This window comes from Colossoma macropomum, unplaced genomic scaffold, assembly GCF_904425465.1.
Source record: "Colossoma macropomum unplaced genomic scaffold, Colossoma_macropomum, whole genome shotgun sequence".
Classification (NCBI taxonomy): domain Eukaryota; kingdom Metazoa; phylum Chordata; class Actinopteri; order Characiformes; family Serrasalmidae; genus Colossoma; species Colossoma macropomum.
Window position 1 is genome coordinate 5,593,876 of NW_023494791.1, and position 20,669 is coordinate 5,614,544.

At 39.3% G+C, this 20,669-nt stretch overlaps 2 protein-coding genes across 2 annotated transcripts in view; one reads left to right on the forward strand and one right to left on the reverse strand.

Annotated features, from left to right (window-relative positions):
• mcph1 (microcephalin 1) overlaps positions 1–20,669 on the reverse strand; it is a 57,652-nt gene that overhangs the window by 12,015 nt on the left and 24,968 nt on the right. The gene's annotated exons all lie outside the window — the stretch shown is intronic.
• angpt2a (angiopoietin 2a) lies at positions 261–19,155 on the forward strand. The gene is made up of 9 exons (XM_036573711.1): positions 261–797; positions 7,044–7,199; positions 10,024–10,145; positions 11,004–11,224; positions 12,508–12,635; positions 13,023–13,124; positions 13,274–13,440; positions 15,276–15,406; positions 17,832–19,155. The coding sequence occupies exons 1-9, from the start codon at positions 543–545 to the stop codon at positions 17,990–17,992; spliced, it is 1,443 nt and encodes a 480-aa protein (XP_036429604.1). The 5' UTR covers positions 261–542; the 3' UTR covers positions 17,993–19,155.

The following is a 20,669-nucleotide window of genomic DNA, read 5'->3' on the forward strand; positions in this document are numbered from 1 at the left end:
GGAGTCGCAGTCTCGAAGAAAAACACAAATACTGCCATTGTTGTCCTGTCCTCTTCCACCAGCCTGACCCCAACTGTTTGGGCTTTCTCTGGAAGCAGAAGGAGCATCCAGCGGGAAGTGTTTAATTAGTGCCCTCCTGCTTCTGTCCTGGCTAAGAATCTCCTCAAGCTGCTCGGCTCAGCCAAGGGTGTCGGGTGGTGGGAGGGGCTTTGCCCTCGCTCCCCGGCCGCAGGAGCACAGTGCCGCAGACAAGAGCAGAGTGTGGGAGACCGGTGACGGGGAGAACACATGCTGGGAGTGGGGACCTGCCAAGTGACGCTCTGTTACTACACGCTGACATTTGTCTCCACCTCCTGCTTTTGCCAGAGTTATAAATGAAGCTCACGCACAGCGAGAAGACAATCCTGCACAGGGACACCCACGCAGATGCAGTTCAAGAGTTAGCAGAAGCTCTGAAGTTCTGACACGAGACCACTGGAAGACAATTCTCAAGCAATTCTTGGACGTCTCAAGCAAGAAAAAGCTGAACCTTTAGGCACAAAATGCTGAGAGCTGGAGTTCTCGTCTTGAGCTTCTGCTTCATCCTGGGAGAAGGGTTCTCAATAGGCAAGAAGCAGTATCAGATTCAGAACGGACCATGCAGCTACACCTTTCTTCTGCCGGAGCCAGAGAACTGTCCACCCAGCAGCTACAGCAACCTGGCGCAGAGGGACGACCCAGCTGATTACGAGCAGTCGGTCCAGAGGCTGGAGCAGCTCGAGAGCATCATGGAGAACAACACACAATGGCTGCTCAAGGTAAAATCTCACTTATTCTCATTCATTGTTGAAGAAGAAGACGTGCTTTTGCGCATTGCGACACCTTCCTGGATACTTATTTTCTGCATTCATGGAGGTTTTCATAGCTCTGATTTGTTTCTTTCTATAGGTTCAACCAAATTTATCTACAAGTACTGCAGATATAATTAAAAGCTGTTGTTTTACTGCTTGTTATCATCAGGTTAGTTCACTACAGAGGGCCTTAAAGCTTAAAAACTCCAAGGCAGGGCAGCGGGCTGCACCTGCGGAGTGACGGCAAAACTTTCAGAAGCCAAAAAAACAAACGTTTAGTGTGTTTCCTGGACCAATGTTGGAGCAATGCCATCGCAGTTCATTGTGGCTTCTTAATACCAGGAAGGAAGCGAACGCATATATTTTCACGACTAAACGTCAACTCTTTCAACGGCTTGTAAGACAGCACTGGAAGATGAAGATGCCTAACGTTAATTTATGACAAGTGCAAAATTCCAGGAAAACGAATAACATGTTTAGAAGTTTTCCTAGCATGTTAATTTATACTACATTTATAATAGGGAGGTTACCTATGTGAAGTAGAGGAGGAGAGTTCAGGGCAAGCATCCATACATCCACAGACGGTTAAATGGGCCTTATATGTGAGCAGAACAGGTGCATGTAAACCTCCTGGCTGGACACTTCTTTTTACCCCTTTTCATAGCTTTCATTTGAGTCACACTTATGACTCAAAACAATAAGTTGCTTATACATTACACTCTCTACACTCACTTTAATTGTTAACAAACTGTCTGGTGAGATTCAGCATTACCTTGATTTCTTTCTGTGGGTTCAAGCCAATTTCTACTTGGAGTAAATTAAGCTTAATGTAATGCACATGTAAATAAGAGATGCTCTAAACTGTTGCATCCATAAAAACCAAAATACAGCATCTGAAAAGTAGCCACTTATATTGCATGTGGTATTATCCATAGCACTTAAGTGTGGTTTAATTTGTGCTAAACAAGTTTTAAAACTGAATTAATTTCTCAATTTTCTGTAACCCAATCTAATCTGCTTATTAGGAACTTCACAGAAAGATTTTCCTACTAATTGACAGCAATAGAACATGGATATGATGAGAAATCTCATATCGTCTACAGAGAACACATGTTAATGCACAGTTACTGTTGCCAAATTTAACATACTGGAAAAGTTCTGGCACATTTTATACTGCTTATTTAATTTTAGTTTCTGTTAAACCCAGCAAATACATAGAAATTGTGCACTAAAATTTGCAGACGAATGGCATATTTAAGTTTATTCTTTGTACAGGATGTGTTAAAAACATGCAATTTCACCAGGGCTGTTTAAACTTTTCGCAGACGACTGCCTAATAAAGACTACGGGGCTACAAATAAACCCTCAAACAGTGCAGACAGATGTCTTGGAACTACACCCATATCAGATGTTTGTGCACTTAAACCTGTACTTTTCTACATCTGAGTTGTACCAAAAAACTGCCTGTGACAAGTGGAACAGCCTGTATGTAACAGAGCCCACAGAACGAGCCCTTTCTTTTGAGAGCTCCTGACGCCAAAGCTACAAGAGATGCTTTCAAGTTCAACTCATTTTAGTTAAATAAGCCAGCAGTACTTTATTCATTCATTTATTTATTTATAAGGGCTGAACTTTGCACCTTGTACTTGTCAGGCATGCAGACTGCCATTTCTGGTGCGCATGCAATAGCCAAAACGGAAGACTTTGAAATATTTCATCTTCATGGAGAGCATAGCGACAGTCTGGTGAACTTAGAAAAGAAGAAAGAAGAAAATTTTTGATGTTTAGTTCTGCTGTACTGATAATACACCTTCAATCAGGTGCATTATCACAGATGTTTTCCCAAACGTAGCTACTGGAAAGCAGGTTCGGATGCCTGGAAATGTATGCTGAAAACTTATGCTTTAAAATATTTAGGTAAATTAACTAAACCGATTGATTTCACCTCGAATGCTGGTATTACATGCTTGCGTAAGACTACTATGTAAAGTTCACGATGTGTGAAAAACAGCGTAAACAGATTTTATGGCATAGTTTCCTCTTTGACTGTAATGGTCTGACAGTATACCGGCAGTATCTGTAAACTCAGAGGAAAGGCTCTTCCTCTAAGCGGCACTTTCGAGGTCGGCAAGTCAAGGTCAGAGGAAAGCATTGGACCTCATCTGGCTGTGAGGTCACGCCACAGTTGGCATATTTGATTCATTAGCAGCCAAGGCGCATTTCGTTGGCTTGACGCTAAAGCGGTGTGTCGGCTCGTGGTCTTGCTTTCGTGTGAATGGAGCGAGCAAACAGCCTTTCCTAGAGGAACCCTTAGGGGCGCAAATAGAGTAAACAACTGATAAGATCGTAAGTCATCAATGGAACGTCCTGGTCACAGTTCCGATGACACCCTCCACGTGTGTTTTGCGTTCCACAAAACAGGCGAGGATGGAAGTCCTGAGAGGAAGACAAACAAAATTAGCACTGATTACCGAAGCTGTCGCCTTTTTCATTAACGAGTTAAATATATCCCGACCGCTGCAGTAGAACGCCTGGCTTCCGGACTTCGAGGGCATTAAGATGAACGGAGCAAACAACAGTAGATGCCGAAGGCCACTCTGATGTTTTTCCCCTTGTCACGTTATAGAAATGTTTTCACTGAGGATGCAACTCGTCACTCATCGTGTCCATCCTGTTTGTTTGAGTGCTGACATGTCTGCTGTTCAGGAACTCAACAGGAAAGAGAGCACGAGGACTAGATGAGGGCTGAACACGGGGCTTACAGCTGTGATGTTTGGTGCAGCTTAGTGAATTTGTTTTGACGAGTTTAATTGTACGACTTAGGAAGCGCTAATATGAAGTGCCTTTTTTAATAGATGTGATTTATTATTCAAATGAAGAGAGGGATAAACACAATGCCCAGTTGTCAGTCTGACTGTTCAAACAGAAACAGGCCTACATCCTACATTTTTCTTGTATTTTGTTTTTTCATGACTATTTTCCAGCCTCAGCTTCAATTTTCAATTTATCATGTAGAATTAAATGCGTGCTGTCGCATTTTGTACGAGTTGTAAGGGATGTATTGTTTTCTTAGGGAGGCCAGTAAGAAGATCATTACAGTGATCAACTCTGCCCGCAACAAATGCATGAACAAGCTTCTCTGCATCGCTCTTAAATAGAAAAGGCTGAACTTTAGACATATTTCTCAAATGATTAAAAATTGGACAAAAAATTAAAACACAAAATATAAAATATGACAAACTGCACAGGCCATAGATTATGATATAGATAGTTAGACAGATAGTTTTACTTCTTCCCTCAATCTGTTAAATTCAATAAATGAACAGTAACTGTGCATTAAAATGATCAGAAGTATGTTCTCTGTAGAGGATGTGTAAAATCAACAAAACATAATCTGACCTGGGGCACCCAAATTTTTGCATATGACTGCATGTAAATTATCTCTGTTTTAATTGGCTGCCCTTTATAGTGCTTCATTCAGAATTCGGTATGAGCAGAAACACTCCATATAACTTCAACAAGAATGGGCGGGGCTAAAGTGCTGTACGCATTTTTATATAAATGTGTTGATTTTTGTGACATCACAAAACTGATTTCAAAACAGGTTGTTTTTTGCAGCTTAGGTTGAGAATGAATGGCATATTTCGATTGTAATGTAACAATGTTTGAGGAAAATTTGGTTTTCCACTAAATGAGTCCTTTAAGCAAAAAATTATAAGCACAACAAATTATCCTGAGATAAAGATTCTACTGTTTTTACAGGGCAAGTGTTTAAGTGGAAAAAGAAGGGAAAGCTACAACTTTAACAGAGCTCTAGCTTACTGTAGATATTAATCTAGACTGATTACAGTTCCAAGACTCCTTTAAAAGCACTGCACTGAATCCAAGCTTCCATTCATTCAATGATTATTTATATTGGTTTAAAAAGTGCTAAATTAAGCAGCTCACTCAAAACAGTACAAAGCTTCAGCAGTAAGTAGGCAGATTTAAACCTCTCAGTGGGTTTCATGATTTGTTTAAAGAATCCCAGTTACTGTGCGCTTAATATAAAAAAAGAAAAAATGACAGCTCTTATCATGAGCTGTTATGATAACATACATGAGATGGGAGTCTATTTCCGCTCCGAAGTTTAGGTCACCCAAAATCTGTCCGGCAATACTTGGAATATTTATGGTTAACCACAAGCTAACTGTCTGAGACACTTATGATAACAAGACCACCTGTGCACATAGTGACAGCTTATGAAGTTTATATTAAAGGCCTCAACAAACCAAAGGACATTAGATCTCCATCAGCCAGAAAGGAACGAAGTGTCTGCCAAGAGCACATATTTCTGTAAAGCTGAGATTATTATGCATACTGAAAGTCAAGATACATTTAGTCTTTTGGGTCGGTTTGAAAGGGGTTATGACCCTTTTATGACAAGATCCAATTACCACTTCTCAATGAGCTCTGAAAATTAATTTACCCTGCAGTATATTAAAAGCTCTTTGGACCAGAACAAACCTGGCACAGCCTTCAATGAGTCTTATTCTGAACCAGCCCAGTCTGCATGCTTAAAACTCATTAATACTATCCTTTAATCATGAAAATACAATTCGGGACATCCAGACTTGAGTGCTCAAAGGAAGGGGAAAAAAGCCATGATCTACAAACAAAGGTAACCTTCTCTGAGAGCAGCGTTAGATAGAATATAGTTGTATGCACCGCAATTCAAATGACATGTTGTGAACATAAGTTAACACGTCCTTTACAGGGAATTATACAACAGTTAGTTCCGGCCGCGCAAGCTGATTGGTTAAGAAGTGTTCTTTTTTCACAAACACTATCACTCCACTGAGACGCCGCTGCTAAGCAACAACTTTGACAGCTGTAGGAGATGCTCACACCATTTTTTCACACCATTTTTACTTCTTACTTTGCCACAAACAGAAAATGGACACTTTTAAGATCACATTTGACCGACAGCCGATTTGGTCAGACTCTGAAGATGAGACGACACTAAATTCCCAAACTGTCATCACCACTGAGCAGCTTTTCAGTCGGCAGCTGTGACAGAAGAACAGCTAAACAACCTGGAATCAGCCAGAAATGAACCCAATACCATTCGCCAAACTAAATGGGCTGTAAGATGCTTTACAGACTGGCTAGAACAAAACAAGGAGCTGGAGAACGAACTGCTGGCTGAGCAGCGAGTGAGCGGAGTTCGTTACTCCGACGTAGCAACAAGCTGCTCGTTAAGGAACTATAATTTCGTGAAGGAACTGCGAACATTAAAACATATTAAACGCTGCGTTCATAACTTCTGAACATACGGAGCGCCGCTGTGACATCCTGTATGAATAAAAATAATGCATGGCAAGATAATTAAGTTGCAGCCACGACTTAATAAGACATGGGAATGAGATCCTAATGCGTGGTCACAAATTAGTAAGGAGTGGGAATGAGATCCTAATGCATGGCCACGGCTTAGTAAGGCATGATCTCATTCCTACGCCTTACTAAGTGGTGACCACAACTTAATTATCTCATTCCCACACCTTACTAAGTCGTTGTCACGCATTAGGATCTCGTTTCCACGTGCTAACAAGATGTGGCCACGCATTATTTTTATTTATACAGGATGTCACCAGTGGGGCTCCGTATAAACAGGCCATATACTATGTGTTCCTTTTTTTTCCCCCCAATGTATTAAATTAAGCAAATAAATAAACAATAATTATGCATTAAAATGTTCAGAAGCATGTTGTCTGTACAGGAAGTGTTAACTTATTTTCACTTAGAAAATAAACAAAACGTGTCATCTGACTAGGGGTGCCAAAACCTTTGCACACGCCTGTATGTATATAAAATCTTCTCTTTGTAAATCAGGGAAGTGACCACAGCTGGTAAAAGAGAATCATTAGCAGCGATGATAACATTGTCTTTGTATGTTCTCGCCAGATGTCTTATAGTGAGTGTATTTTCTATATACGTTCTTGATTCTTTAAATATCCTCCCCGATGACCTCAGTCCATCTGCAAAACTACAGTTCTACAACTAAACACAATAACAGGGTATCATTCGCATTAGGCAGAACAAAGAGAGGGTTAATAAGACTCATCACAACAGATCATGTTAAGCCAGAGAGGAGTAACAGCTCTCCCATCTCGGCACGTCCACAGCTGGCTTATTGCATCTGACCACACACCCTGCCTCTGATCCCTTCCACAGCTGGAGAACTACATCCAGGAGAACCTGAGACAAGACATGGCCCAAATTCAGCATGACGCTGTGCACAATCACACAGCTACCATGATTGAGATCGGCACCAGCTTCCTGACTCAGACGGCAGAACATGCACGAAAGCTTACTAGCGTCGAAGTGCAGGTGAGCGTCCCGTATACATGTACATGCAAGCTGTGTTTACTTATGTCTGTCCTCACCCTAATCTCATTCATAACGCTGAACTGTTCTGAACTTGAGGTTAGGACTTCTGGGAGCATTTCACAATTCCTTTCTCCTTAGTAAAGGGGTGGCCGATCTGGTAAATATATCACAAGACATGTGAAAACTCAATGTGTATCATCGTTTTTAGTTTCTCTGAGGTTTGATTAAGGCAAAACTAGTGCATAATACCAACAGCATATTACAGTGCATAATACCAACAGCATATTACAGGCTTTGAACACTGGTTAGTACTTCCGAACAAGTACTCATATACCTGTTCTCATATGAACCTTTAGAAACAATGGGCCTCATTCACCAACCATAAGAAGAAATTTCTTCTTTAAACCCACTTACACAGTTTTCTCAAAGATTCTGACATTCACAAATGTTTTTCTTATTTGGGATTTGTTCTTAGGTAAGAACAGAATCTACTCACACTAAAGAGCACAAAGGTGTGAACAGTTCTGTGATTTAAGAACACGACATGAATCTGACAAACTTTTTCTTAGGATCTTAGGAACAAATTTATATTGGATATATTGGAGAATGAGGCCCAGTGACATTTACGCTTCAGCTTTTATGGATCACTTCTAACACTTTAAGATCCATCATTTATGAGTCGTTTGTCTTCGAGTTCAAGAGCAGTTTTATTTTATTTTTTTTTTAATTTAATTATTTTGTTTGGCTAGTTCACCTTTTTTTAAATCATGGAAAGCAGCAAAGCACGAAAGGCAACACCCAGGCTGAGATGAGCTTAGTCATAGGCAGGTTGAGTTCAGTCATGCCGCTATTTGTCCGTAGCCTAAAAGCAGCGGTTCTCAAACTGGGGGACTGCAGGGAATACTACGGGGGCTGAAGTTATACATCTCAGAAGTTGTATGTCTAGTGTATATTGTAAAACGTGGTACTTGTTTAAATACTATGAAATACGTGTTAATTAATCACAATTTATGGCCACATCGCCCCCACTAAACAAGTTTTCGTTAAGTGAAAGTAATGACTGGGGCAGAGGGCAAAGGGCTGAAATAGCTACTCTTCACAAGTGGGGCCTTAGGCTAAAAATGTTTGAGAACTGCTGACCTAAAGAGATGCTGGCTACAGCGGCTGAAGTCAACTTCACCCCGTGTGAGACTCGTTTGCCGGTGTTCGCTGGTGTTCTCCTGTTTTAGCACTGCCAGAATTCACCATTCAAACAGTTCTAAGGCTCTGAGCACTCTGGTTTTAGTTAGCATCAACCCCACCAGTGCTCGGATACTCATACAAATACTGCTATGCTTACATATTTGAGATGATCCGACAAACTTGTCGTGCCTCCATGGAATACCAGCCACATAGCGTGAAAATCTGAATGCTGAAAAGAGAACCAATTACCAATGTAACAAATGAATACTCATCCAGTCGAAAATGTAAGTCATATGTAACAATTAAACCGAGCTAATTATGCTCTCTTTTTGTAATTAAACATTTAGTTGATCAGTGTTTTTCAAGAACACAGAAACATATGAACTACATGCTAAGACAACTGTGACAAAATTTATCAGGATAACAATAAGTACCGTCAAATTGTCCACACTCACTCAGTGAACTGGACAAATCCAGTAAAAAACATCCATTAGCTTTCTTCCTTTTGGACAATCGTGACTTTTTGACGAGGAAAAAAAAAAAAAACATTTCTCTTTCCTGCTGTTATCATTAATATGATACAATCATATGCATTGATTATAACAGATTATAATAATATTTACTAAGTATGTGCTAATTTTGTCGGGCAAAAACACCTTTGCGCTATAGTTACTCCAGTCATGTATGTGTATTCATTGTATTAAAAAAATCCTGAATTGTACAAAATAATTGAATCAAACTGAATCAAGTCTGAGAGGTCATGATACGCTCAATTGTTTGCTACAGAATAGTCACTGAATTGATTTGGAAAGAGCATCATAATGGCCCCATGGTTCTCCACAGACAGATGCTCCATAGAAAATGCATTGGCTTTTTTGCTGAGTCCACTTCCTTTAACAGTTAAACCAGAAAGGACAACCCAGCCTAAGAGTTCATTAATGAGGCCCATGTGCAGACCCCCTTTCAGTCACAGTAGCCCCAACATCCCCTGCCCTGTTTCTTTCCTTTATTGGAATTTGATTGTCCTGTTTTTTCCTGTGGTGAAAACAGATTTTTTCCACTCATCAAATGCTAGGATGCCCTGTGCTTTGACACCAAGTGATGTGTGAACATCCCCTTCCCACAATTAAGGTCTTTCACACATCCCAGCTCACATGGCACACAATGCCTCATCTTATGTAAATGGTCATCACATGGCCTGTAACCAGCAAAAGCCATGTTATCCTATACACTGGTATGAGTTATGAACCACAGCCTATTCAGGAGCCTTACAGTCAGCAGTAGAATCTGCCCTGAAACAGATTATTCTGGGGAAAAAGTGCAATTGTCAGAATTCATTACATAACAGTGGCTCATATATTTTTGCAACTGAGAAGGCCTGACGCTTTATGTAAGCAAGCCATCTTCCACAACGTGAACACCTTCAAGACATACTGTCATACTGAACTGAGTGAAAACGAAGTGAAAACAAAAAATTAAATCCCTACAGATCTCATGACCTTAATTATGTAAGCTTTCAGGAGTTCAGGCTCTGCCAAATAGTTCACTTAATAGCACATCTCTTCAAGGCTGTTACAATTAAAGCTTGTGCTTATCTGAAATACTTTCTGTGGGAAACGCTGTATGTCTTTTTCATCTTTAGGTTATAAACCAAACAACTCGGCTCGAACGTCAGCTCCTTGAGAATTCGATCTCCACGTACAAACTGGAAAAAGAGATTCTCTTGCAGACCAATCAAATAGACAAGCTGAATGAAAAAAATAGGTGAGTTTCTGTTTTAAATATATGTAAATGTACTCTACATTAAAGAGAATTCCACATATTTGTAAATATGTCTGCATAATTAACAAGTAAAGATGTAAACAATGTCATTCAGAGTGGTTTGGTGAAAAAGGCTCCGTTCCAGAGAATCTTGGAGTAAGAACTGTTCACAGTGGTGGTGATAGGAACCAGGCGCCTGAAGAGTTCAATGCCCCTAAAATATCTCCCTCAAACAAAGTTATTACATGAAATGGTTATGAATGCCTGAGACATTGGATAGTTCTGAGAGAAGGTTTCGGCCTAAAGCATATTTTTTAAAGCCATTCATGGTGAAGAGGTACATGCAGTGTGTTCAAAGGCAAAACAGTCCCCTCAAAAAAGATTTTTTTTTCCAGAGTTACCACTATTTTAACATATTTCAACATAACATATAAAAACTCAGAAGACGTGTTGGTGCACTGGTGGTTTTGGAAAGTAAATAAAATGGCTATATTTGCATTATAGGCATCTCAACCCACTGATTCCTATAAAGAAATCTGAGTGAATGACTTTGTTTACATCTCTCCTACTGAATTATGCAGAACATTTGAAAAAAAATCAGTGGAAATCCATTTTAATTTATTCAGAATAGTTATATATTCCTATATCTTGCCATAGCAGACACGGACTACCAAAATACAGTCCATTTCACACATTTTGGACTTGAACTTCATGATTAAAACTTGATGTCTTATAGTCTTCCAATGAGCCCAATACTACATATTATGCCCAAGTTACTGGGACTGTTACATTTAGATTTAGCGCATACAATGCAAAGCACTGTTAGGGTTTCTAAACTGACTACTCTTTTTGCTCTTCCAGCTTCCTGGAGAAGCGCATAGAGGAGATGGAGACGCAGAGGCAGGCAGAGTTATCGAGCCTCCAGGAGGAGAAAGAGCAGCTTAAGCTGCTGGTGGAAAAGCAGACCAACGTCATCAAGGAGCTCGAGCAACAACTGCTGAGCGCTTCGGCCATGCAGCAGGAGCAGCAGCAGCTGATAGAGAGGGTCAACAGCTTCATCCACACCATGTCTGTTCCCACCCGTAAGTGACTGCGTCAGCATCACAGCCAACCATCACACATGGGAATAGGGAGAAAAACACAGCTCCAGAACAATATTATGCTGTTCCACCTGTTTAAATGTTTGGGAAGTGTACACTCAATGTTACGTAATGTAGATCTAAAGGATCCAAAAGCATAAAAGGTAAACTACAACAGCCAAACAGATCCAACACAATGCTCAAAAAAGCATACAGTACTATGCACCTAAGAAAATTATAAATAAAAGGCTGTTTATTTTGGCAGTAAGCGTTTATCTGCTCAGAAAAACATTAAATATAAAATAACAAAAATACAGTAAGTAGTGATTTTTGTATGTCAATGTCTCGTCCAACCATTTCCAAACCTCTCCTCACTAGCAGCCTTGTATTATTTATAGTTATCACCCAATACCTGGTTTGTCTAATCAATACATCATAAAATTAAATCAGGAGCGCCGGGTTAAATTTAAACAAATCCATGTGATGGCTGGGGGAATCAAAGAGAAATCTACAACCAAACCTGTGTTCTTTCATCTAGTTCAGGCATGTTAAACTGGGGACCTTCCGTACCAAAGTGCTATGGAGATCAGCATTTACCCTCATCTAACACTCTGAATTCAGTTCATGAAGCCCTTGCTGATTAGCTGATGAGCTGAATCAGGTGTGTTTAATAAGGCAGCGTGCTGAAGTCTGCAGTGTTCTGGCCTATAAGGTCTGGAGCCTGACACACGTGATCTAGCTCCTAAAATATTAACTACATATTTCAACTACCTTTTACTGAATCCATGTTTGTTTGCATTAATCTAATGTTATATGGTGTTTTTACAAGCACGAATACATTTACTGCCAAGATTACTGACTATTGCACAGTCCTGTATGCAAACACTGACATAATACAGCTGTATGCAACAGTCTGAACACTGCAGTCAAATTACATGTTCTGCTGATTTTCTACTTGAAAATGCATAATTTCTATGCATTTACTAAATTTAACATAGTAGAAAAAGATAAAACATACAATATTAAGAGTGCCATAACTTTCGCACAGGTCACATTTCATGTTGCTTTTCGTTCTATGTCAAATTCAGCAAATAAACAGTAATTGTGCATTAAAATGTGCAGAGGTGTGTTCTCGGTAGAGGGTGTGTTAACTTATTTTCACTTAGAATATTAATAAAACATGTAATTTGACCAGGGTGCCCAAACCTTTGCGTGTGACTGTATGCCCAAATATGAGAATGTACTGAACAAATTAAGAAGTCTTAACTTCCATTCTCTATTTCCAGCTGGCAAACTGGCCATGATGCAGGACACTCCGTTACAGTACAGAGACTGTGCTGCAGTCTTCAAGTCGGGAAACAAAGAAAGTGGCGTCTACACACTAACCATCCCTGATACAAAGGAGCAAATAAAGGTAAGGAAAACATTTTAAAGCTTATTTCTTATTTCGGACACTACCAACGGACAGGCTAGTTCACAGGTATGCTTGACATTGGATCAGGAGGGGAAAAGTCCAGTGACTTTAAGGAATGTATTTCACTCCACACCGAGAACGCTACAGCCCCTTTGGATGAAGTTAGTTTTGTACATGCCTCAGCAGGCAGAGCCATCTCCTTAGATACTTTTCATGGGCAGTAATTTAAGTCTGGCAATATAACAGCCTTTTAACAGACATCTTACTGTTCTAAAAAAGTGAAGCTTGTTAAATGGGTGTGTGGGGGGCAGTGGCATGCCACATTCGACATGCAGAAAGGATGTTAATGCTTTTAAACATGCTACTAATATTGTTTCCATTTTCCAGGCATACTGTGACATGGAAATAGAGGGAGGTGGATGGACAATAGTGCAGAAGCGATTCAATGGCCTTGTTGACTTTCATCGGACGTGGAAAGAGTACAAAATGGTGAGGCTTCAGCACAAAAGGAAAATTTAAGGACACTCATTTCAAGGCATCAGATTCTATGGTGTTTAAGCTAATGGCCAACATGAAATACTTCGCAAGATGCAATATGTTATTTAAGCCACATATCTGTAAAACATTTTCTTCAAAAGGGATTTGGAGATCCTTCATCCGAACACTGGCTGGGGAATGAGTATGTCTCCAAGTTGACCAATGAACATCAATACACTCTCCGAATAGAGCTTATGGACTGGGAGGGGAATGCAGCCTTCTCTCAGTACGACCAGTTTTCCCTCAGCAACGAAGAGCAAAACTACAGGTAAGAAACTGGCCTTGCCCAAATCTAGCACTGATTCAGAAGCTGACTTCTTGTCAGTGATGTGAACAAAACACTGAGTAACATGTTACCTCAACTTTGCTACATAACATTGACATAACCATGCGATAAACATGTCATGGCAAAAATTAGCATATGACATCAGTACAGTTGTGTCAATGTAACGTAGCAGAGTTCAATAAAGCATCACCAATTATTGTTCAGTATCTTTAGTTGTCATTAGGTTTTGCACCAACACTGAAAACGTACCTGTACCAGAGCCGATACCGACACTTAAATACAGCATCAGAATCGGCAATAAAGATTAATGATGCCATGAAGCAATTTCTGCACCAGTAGAGCTTAACTGAAGCAAATGTTGTGAGATATATAGTTGGAAGCAAGCAGGGATAAAAATTCTCATTGGAAAATCAGTAACGCCAGTATTTTGAGGGACGACACAACCAGCAATAACTTCCACACATCAAACTTAACCCCTTAACATTCCAGGCTTATTACTAAGGCTTATTATTCATTAACTACAGGGACTATAACTAATGGGGCTTTTCTTAGGTTACAGAAGTGTGTAATAAAACTTTGGGCCCATTGGAGAGCCCTTGGCTTGGTAAGGGGTTATTTAAGTATTTAAAGATAAACCATGCCAAAGAGCACACAAAGGTTATCCTTAGTAAGTTTTTTGTACGTTTTTTGTGACATAGAACCTTTTTCACCAAAATAAAATCAAAATCAAAATAAAATAAAATCAAAACTATATCAATATCAGTATTTAGAGGCACCTATTGAGTAGTTGTCGGCAGATACTTGAGGAGGAAGTATCGGTATCGGAAGGAAATAAGGATGAACCCTTAATTGTCATGATAAAATGCCAATGGGAGAATATATCATCACCATATCAAACCTTATCATTTGAACATAGAAGATGCTCTTCACATTGTGTGACAATGTCATGATAAACAGACCAATAGAAACGCTCCAAAGTTTCAAATTACTTGGAATAAAATCTCTTTACATGAACTCACATCAAAAGTGAAGGAGATTTTTGCCTTCACTCCTCCAAAGTGAATATTTTGGACAGCTATGATATACAGTCCACTTTTATAAAACACATTGCTCATTCCACCTCACACTGCCATGAAATCTCACGAGAGGTGGCACACATTTGTCACTGTTCCAAAGTAAATATTTTGGCATCTGGAAATGGTTGTGGCCTATGAGATACAGACAGAGGACAACAGCAGCCCAGAGCTGTCTCCATTCTGTTATTGCTTGCCCTCAAACAGCCAACCACCATTATCCAGGAGCTTTCTGACCACATGACAATACTATTAAATAGGACAGCACTAGCTAACTGTTAATACTTTGTTGATACGATAAAGGCAAGAATTTGCTGTTGTCTGTTTTGAAGCTTGTGATAGATGGAACTAAAGACAGAGAGAGAAAAAAGAGACAGAAAGAGAATATCTTGGTTGTTCTAAGTCTGTAAGCTGATTTCATGCATCACCTCACTTCTTTACTGCAACAAAGGAAATGGCTTTCATCCTTTGAAGGCCCAGTAATATTAACCCCATAAAGGGCGTGACAGGCTTAAAAAAAAAACAAAATCTGATTGGCTCATCCACAGACAAAGCTTCGGAGACCTTATTCTTTTCTTTTCTTTTTTCTTACCCCGAAGCATGTTTTTGCATCAGTAAGCCTTTAAGGAGGAATGAATATCTTAATCTGTTTGTGCTGAATGCCCCCCCCGCCTCCACGTTTCTGTAACAGTAATTATGAACTTCCTTCTGACATTGTGTATTTCTGCATTTCCAATTACACAGGATACACCTTAAAGGCTACAGTGGAACAGCAGGCAAAATCAGTAGCCTTGCCCAGCCAGGAAGTGATTTTAGCACAAAGGATGCAGACAACGACAAATGTGTTTGCAAGTGCTCACAACTGACCACAGGAGGTAAGAATTAGGTTGATTTTATATGCCTCTATCTTGGGTTGGGCGACAAAAATATATTACGAATTTCAAGACGTTTTCTCGATACGCAGCACAATATTTAATTTTTCTCAGGTTTACTAAGACAAAAATAAGCCACATTTAATTAAAAAACTATGAATAAATGACTTTTATTCAACATTTCACAAAATGTACTGGTCTAAATCCAGTTAAACTGGACTAATTATGCTCTCTTTGTAATGAAATGTGCAGTTGGTCCATGTCCAAGTACTGACAAGATCCACGATATGCTCAGAAAACATTGTGACGCAATGTGACAATTTATCACGATAACAGTAAACACTGTCATTTCACCCACCTCTACCTCTACCTATGAATCTATCTGGCCTTTACTAGGCTTACTAGGCTTAACACACTGGTTCCTTCAAAATCTGAACTTTGGCACTTGGCACTTCCCCCAAAACTCAGCACAGAAGTTGAAAGGCGCCTTGCATTTTTTGAGTCTGGGTCACGACTCTCAGGCAAAATTAGCTGGGAGTTAATCACTGATCAGCTCATTTGGGAATTGAGCCCCTGTGAAAGCTGACATTAATGGTCTGGGAACTGCAGACTCACAAAGCTTTGAGTGGAGGTTCTCCGCTCTTTCGCTCTGTTATTCTCGCGCTGCCTCGTGTTCACGGCCCACTGCTAACTCAGCCTTTCTGTCAGGCACTGCAGAGCGCTGGGTCTTGGGAGCAGGCATGAGGGAATCCTAAAACCTTGGGGAAGAGTCAGAGATGACCGGGTCTAAAATGCTTAACGTGACATTTTAGGCAGATATGTTAATCTGAGATGACAGGGCTACGACCCCAAAGCATGAGAGATCCATCCACATGCTTAACAGTTGGCAAGGTGTTCCTTTCATCAATTACTGCTCTTTTTTGCACAAACATACTTATGATGATTGCGGCCAAACAGTTCCATTTTTAGTTTATTAGTCCAAAGCATTTGTTTTAAAAAACGCCTCGTTTGTCTGGATGTGCTTTGCCTACTTCAGACACTGACTTTGTGATCAGATAACGTTTCCTGCTGATCACTCTTCCATGCAGATCATATTTGTGCAAGCTTCGCTGCACAGTAGAACGGTGCAATACAACTCCTGTGACAGCTAAACCTTCCTGCAGGTCCTTTGCTGTCAGTAGGTTTTAATTTGCCTTTCTGGTCAGCATATCAGCAGTTCTGTTTGAGCGTTTTGATTGAGAGTTGATTTTCTTCCATAGTTCCCTTTAATTGTCATTGCTTAAAGATACTTTGGACAGCAAAAATTGTGAACTGGAAGCCTTTTAAAATCTTTTTATAGCCTAACCCCTGATTTGTAAACATCAGTTAGCTTCATTTTCAGATTCTCAGCCAGCTGCTTAGTGCCATCCACGGTTGTTGAGTGTTGACAATTCCTAATGAAAACTCTTGACCTGCCTAACCATCCTATTAAGTGAATTAAGGCTTAATCAGTTATTAATGTTGTTAGACCAGGGGGTTGGCAACATGCGGCTCTTGTACTGCCTTGCTGTGGCTCCACAGCTGGCGTTAATGTATATATGCTAATTCACCCTGTAACCCTGAAGGTTGGCCTGCAGACTGCTGGTCACCATAACAACACAGGCTGTCTCACCTAGCTAGTAGCTAACGAAAAGGCAAATAGAAACATTTAAGACAAACGTTGATAATTTGGAGATGAATAGACTTATTTGCATTTATAATCACTCCAGCTGGTTCCCTGATTCGTTTAACCTGCAACAAGAAACTGTCAACCAAAAGTCGCAAAGCTGAAGTCAGCTACTTGTTAGAATTTTCCCGTTCCACCTTAAACGGTGCAGCAGTTACATTCTGTCACCTCAGGTACCATTTAAAGAGGAAGCAGAAAATTCGAACAAGAAGCCGGCGAATGAGAAGCGACTTCAGCCTAGTAACTAGTCGAACGTTGAGAGAGAGACAACCTATTCTACTTCTACTGAAAAGTTTCCTGCCAGAGATGCGAGAAAAGCTATAGCGAGCTTTCAGATTTTAACAATTCCGACTGCCTTTCACAATTACACTCTTAAAAATAAAGGTTCCCAAATGGTTCTCGATTTACCTTCTGTTCTTCTATTCTTTAACCTTGAGTAGGTTCTTTAAACTTTAAAAGGGTTCTTCACACACACAAACTTCTAGACATTATTTCCACCCGTATTATTGCTTTTTAAACATTTCCCATATATTTTAATGATTGTGATAATGCTGAAAATCATACTTTTAGTTACAGATTTCATGATAGAAAGTTTTCAGCAAATGTTTGTGAGTAACAATCCTCAAACTGCAACAAGCAAACGCCAAAGTTCTCCACAATAAAAGACTTAAAGTTTAGTAAATACATGTTTGGTCTGAACGATTCTTTGTTTGTTCTTCACAGGCTGGTGGTTCGACGCCTGTGGCCCTTCCAATCTCAACGGCGTATACTATCAGCAAGGGCAGAACACCAATCGCTTCAATGGTATTAAATGGTACTACTGGAAAGGCTCGGGATATTCACTCAAAGCGACTACTATAATGATAAGACCAGCAGACTTCTGATCAACAAATGGAGAGTCAGTGAGGCAAAAAAGCTTTCACACCCAATAACGGAACCATATGTTTGGAGGATGAAACGCTTGACATTTATCAAGCTGTTCAGCGACGAAAGCCTTTTGTTTAGAGATGAAACCACTTGAAAGAACAAGCAGATTTAAATTAAGTATTAAATCGGTAGGAGCATGTGTGAAACGTAAAAATTTAACTATTAGGGCTCAGCACAGGGGCAAGTACCATTAAAAAGAAGTGTCACGGGCCACTTAGCTGCTTTAAAATGGACATGCGCTTATGGACTGAATGCTTGATAGGGTTTCCATTATTCCTCATGCAAAAAACGTAAGGCAGACAAAAGTAAATTTTCTAGAGTATCTATATATTTATGAGCATACTGTAAATACCACACAGTTACTTATTATGAGGATGTTTGATAGTGACAATGCAACTATGGTACAAAAGCAGCAAATGATGCATAAGTGTCCTTGACATCAGTATGGATGTGTATTATAGAAACAAAGCAAAACTGAGATGTTCTTTTGTTTACAGCTTTTGTTTTGCATCTGAAGTCAATTCAGTTTTTCTTTTTAATCAGAATATGTTTAGAACTTTTCTAGGAAAATGTCTAAAAACATTTTCAATGGAGCTTAAATACAAAACTATAGCATACAGAACAGGATTTGCACGATTGTCAAGGACGAACTTAATTAGAGTCTTTTTTGGGCTCACTGAACTTGCACAGGATAAAAAGGGTAGTACCAATTTTTAATGTAGAAAAAGGGTATGGATATAGAATATGGATGTAAAAATGGATAGGTTTTCTGAAAACAGCAGTGGTGAATGAGCCGTGTGTCGACAAATGTCTCAAATTCTCTAAAGGTATAAAAGTAGCAAATGCAAATCTGTTTAAAAATAAATTACAAAAATAGGACAGTCCAAAGAAGCCATTAGATTTAGTGCACAAATGTCTCTGACTGAGAGTAGAAAGTTGTATTTTTGCAACTAAATGATTAAATAATTACAGTTAGAGCTTCAGAACTCTGCTTAGTAAAGTACCATTTGCTGGCTTCGTGGGTTGTGCTGGCAATCTCGGTCTTGCTGAGGCCTAATCGCTGACATTTGGTAGCATCTGGGTCGCTAAAAATATTTTTTTTCAGCTTGACTAAATTTTTCAAAGATAATGGTTAAGCTACTACTGGCCTATTAGAGGATCATTTTAAGAATGAATCCTCTGTACTCTGAATAAATGGACCAGCTCTTTAGTTGACTTCAGTTAACTGATAAAGCCAAATGAGCAAATACTCAGCTAAAGTGCCAAAGCTCCATCACCAACAGCTTAAAAATGACTTCACATTACTCACTAATGACTTCTCGTTTTTTGGTTTTCACTCATTTATTTCCTTTGTGAAAGATTATCCAATTTATTCGCAGTAAAAAGGATGCTCAACTTTGGACATTATTGTAAAGATGTCTTTGTTTTTGTTTTACTTTTGCATTTTCTTTATGCAGTTTTCTGTTCTACAACAGAAGAAAGTTATCATCATAGCTGTTAACCTATGAAACAGAGTTGGCATTTTATTTTATAAGAAGATAAATTATTTTGTTTGTGGTGTCAAAAAATCAAACAACAAGACAACAAGCAATGGACAACATAAGTTATGGTTCATTTAACACAGGCTGGATTGAAAACTGGTGTATTTCAATGAGGCATTTAGGGATATTTATTTGTTTGTATTACACATACTTAAACTGTGTGATTAAAGGTGTAATTTTATTCAAGGTCAAGATGACATTAAAAGAAATATCATTACCATTAATGTTTTGCTCTTTATTTTCATTTTAACTTAGCTGAACAGTTATGTTGTATTTTCATTTCATTATAACTTTAGTACTATAGAGGGCAATCAGTAAAGTATACCAGCCCATCTGTAAAACATGGCTGCATGGGCATGAACGGCTCACTCGCCTTTAAAGAGTAGTGACAACTTTTAATGTTAAAAAAAAACAAAAAAAAACAACAGTTAGCATATGGATATACAACTGGATAGGTTTATGAAAACAGCAGCAAGAGGACAAAACTGAAGGCAAGTCTGCATTACTGGGCCGGCAGAGCATCTCCAGAGACGATACTTCGCTTCTGGTCTCAAAGGATGTCCAACAAAGTACTAGAACATTTCTAATTATGATTACGATCTTTGTCCAGCTATTTATGGTTCCCTAAAGCAAACTATTCATTATGTGGACCAGTACAGATGTGAATTCCCTCAAATTAAAGCTGACAGCAGCTGAACCTCATCATAGACACTGAGCGTGTTTACCTGCACTCAATATTCCGATCATAATCAGATTTCTGCAATTATCTGATTATTCAAATGGTCATGTAAACACCAAGAGTACAAATCCAATTAAGAAAATCTGATAAAGAGAGCTGGATTTTAGCTCAGTAATCAGACTTCTCGGTGCATGTAAATTCTTACTCTGATTTCCTTCGGATTTCGTAGTCGGCACATGTGTGAAACAGACCGCGGGACCAGAAATAAGCAGGCAGCATCGCCACGAGACGCAGCAAAACACTTTTGGAGCGATGCTGAACCCAAACATGAAATAAAGGTTTTAAATATTCTTCATCTTCTACACAATGTATGTTCATTATTTCATATTTTGAATTGAGTTTTACGTTACGTTT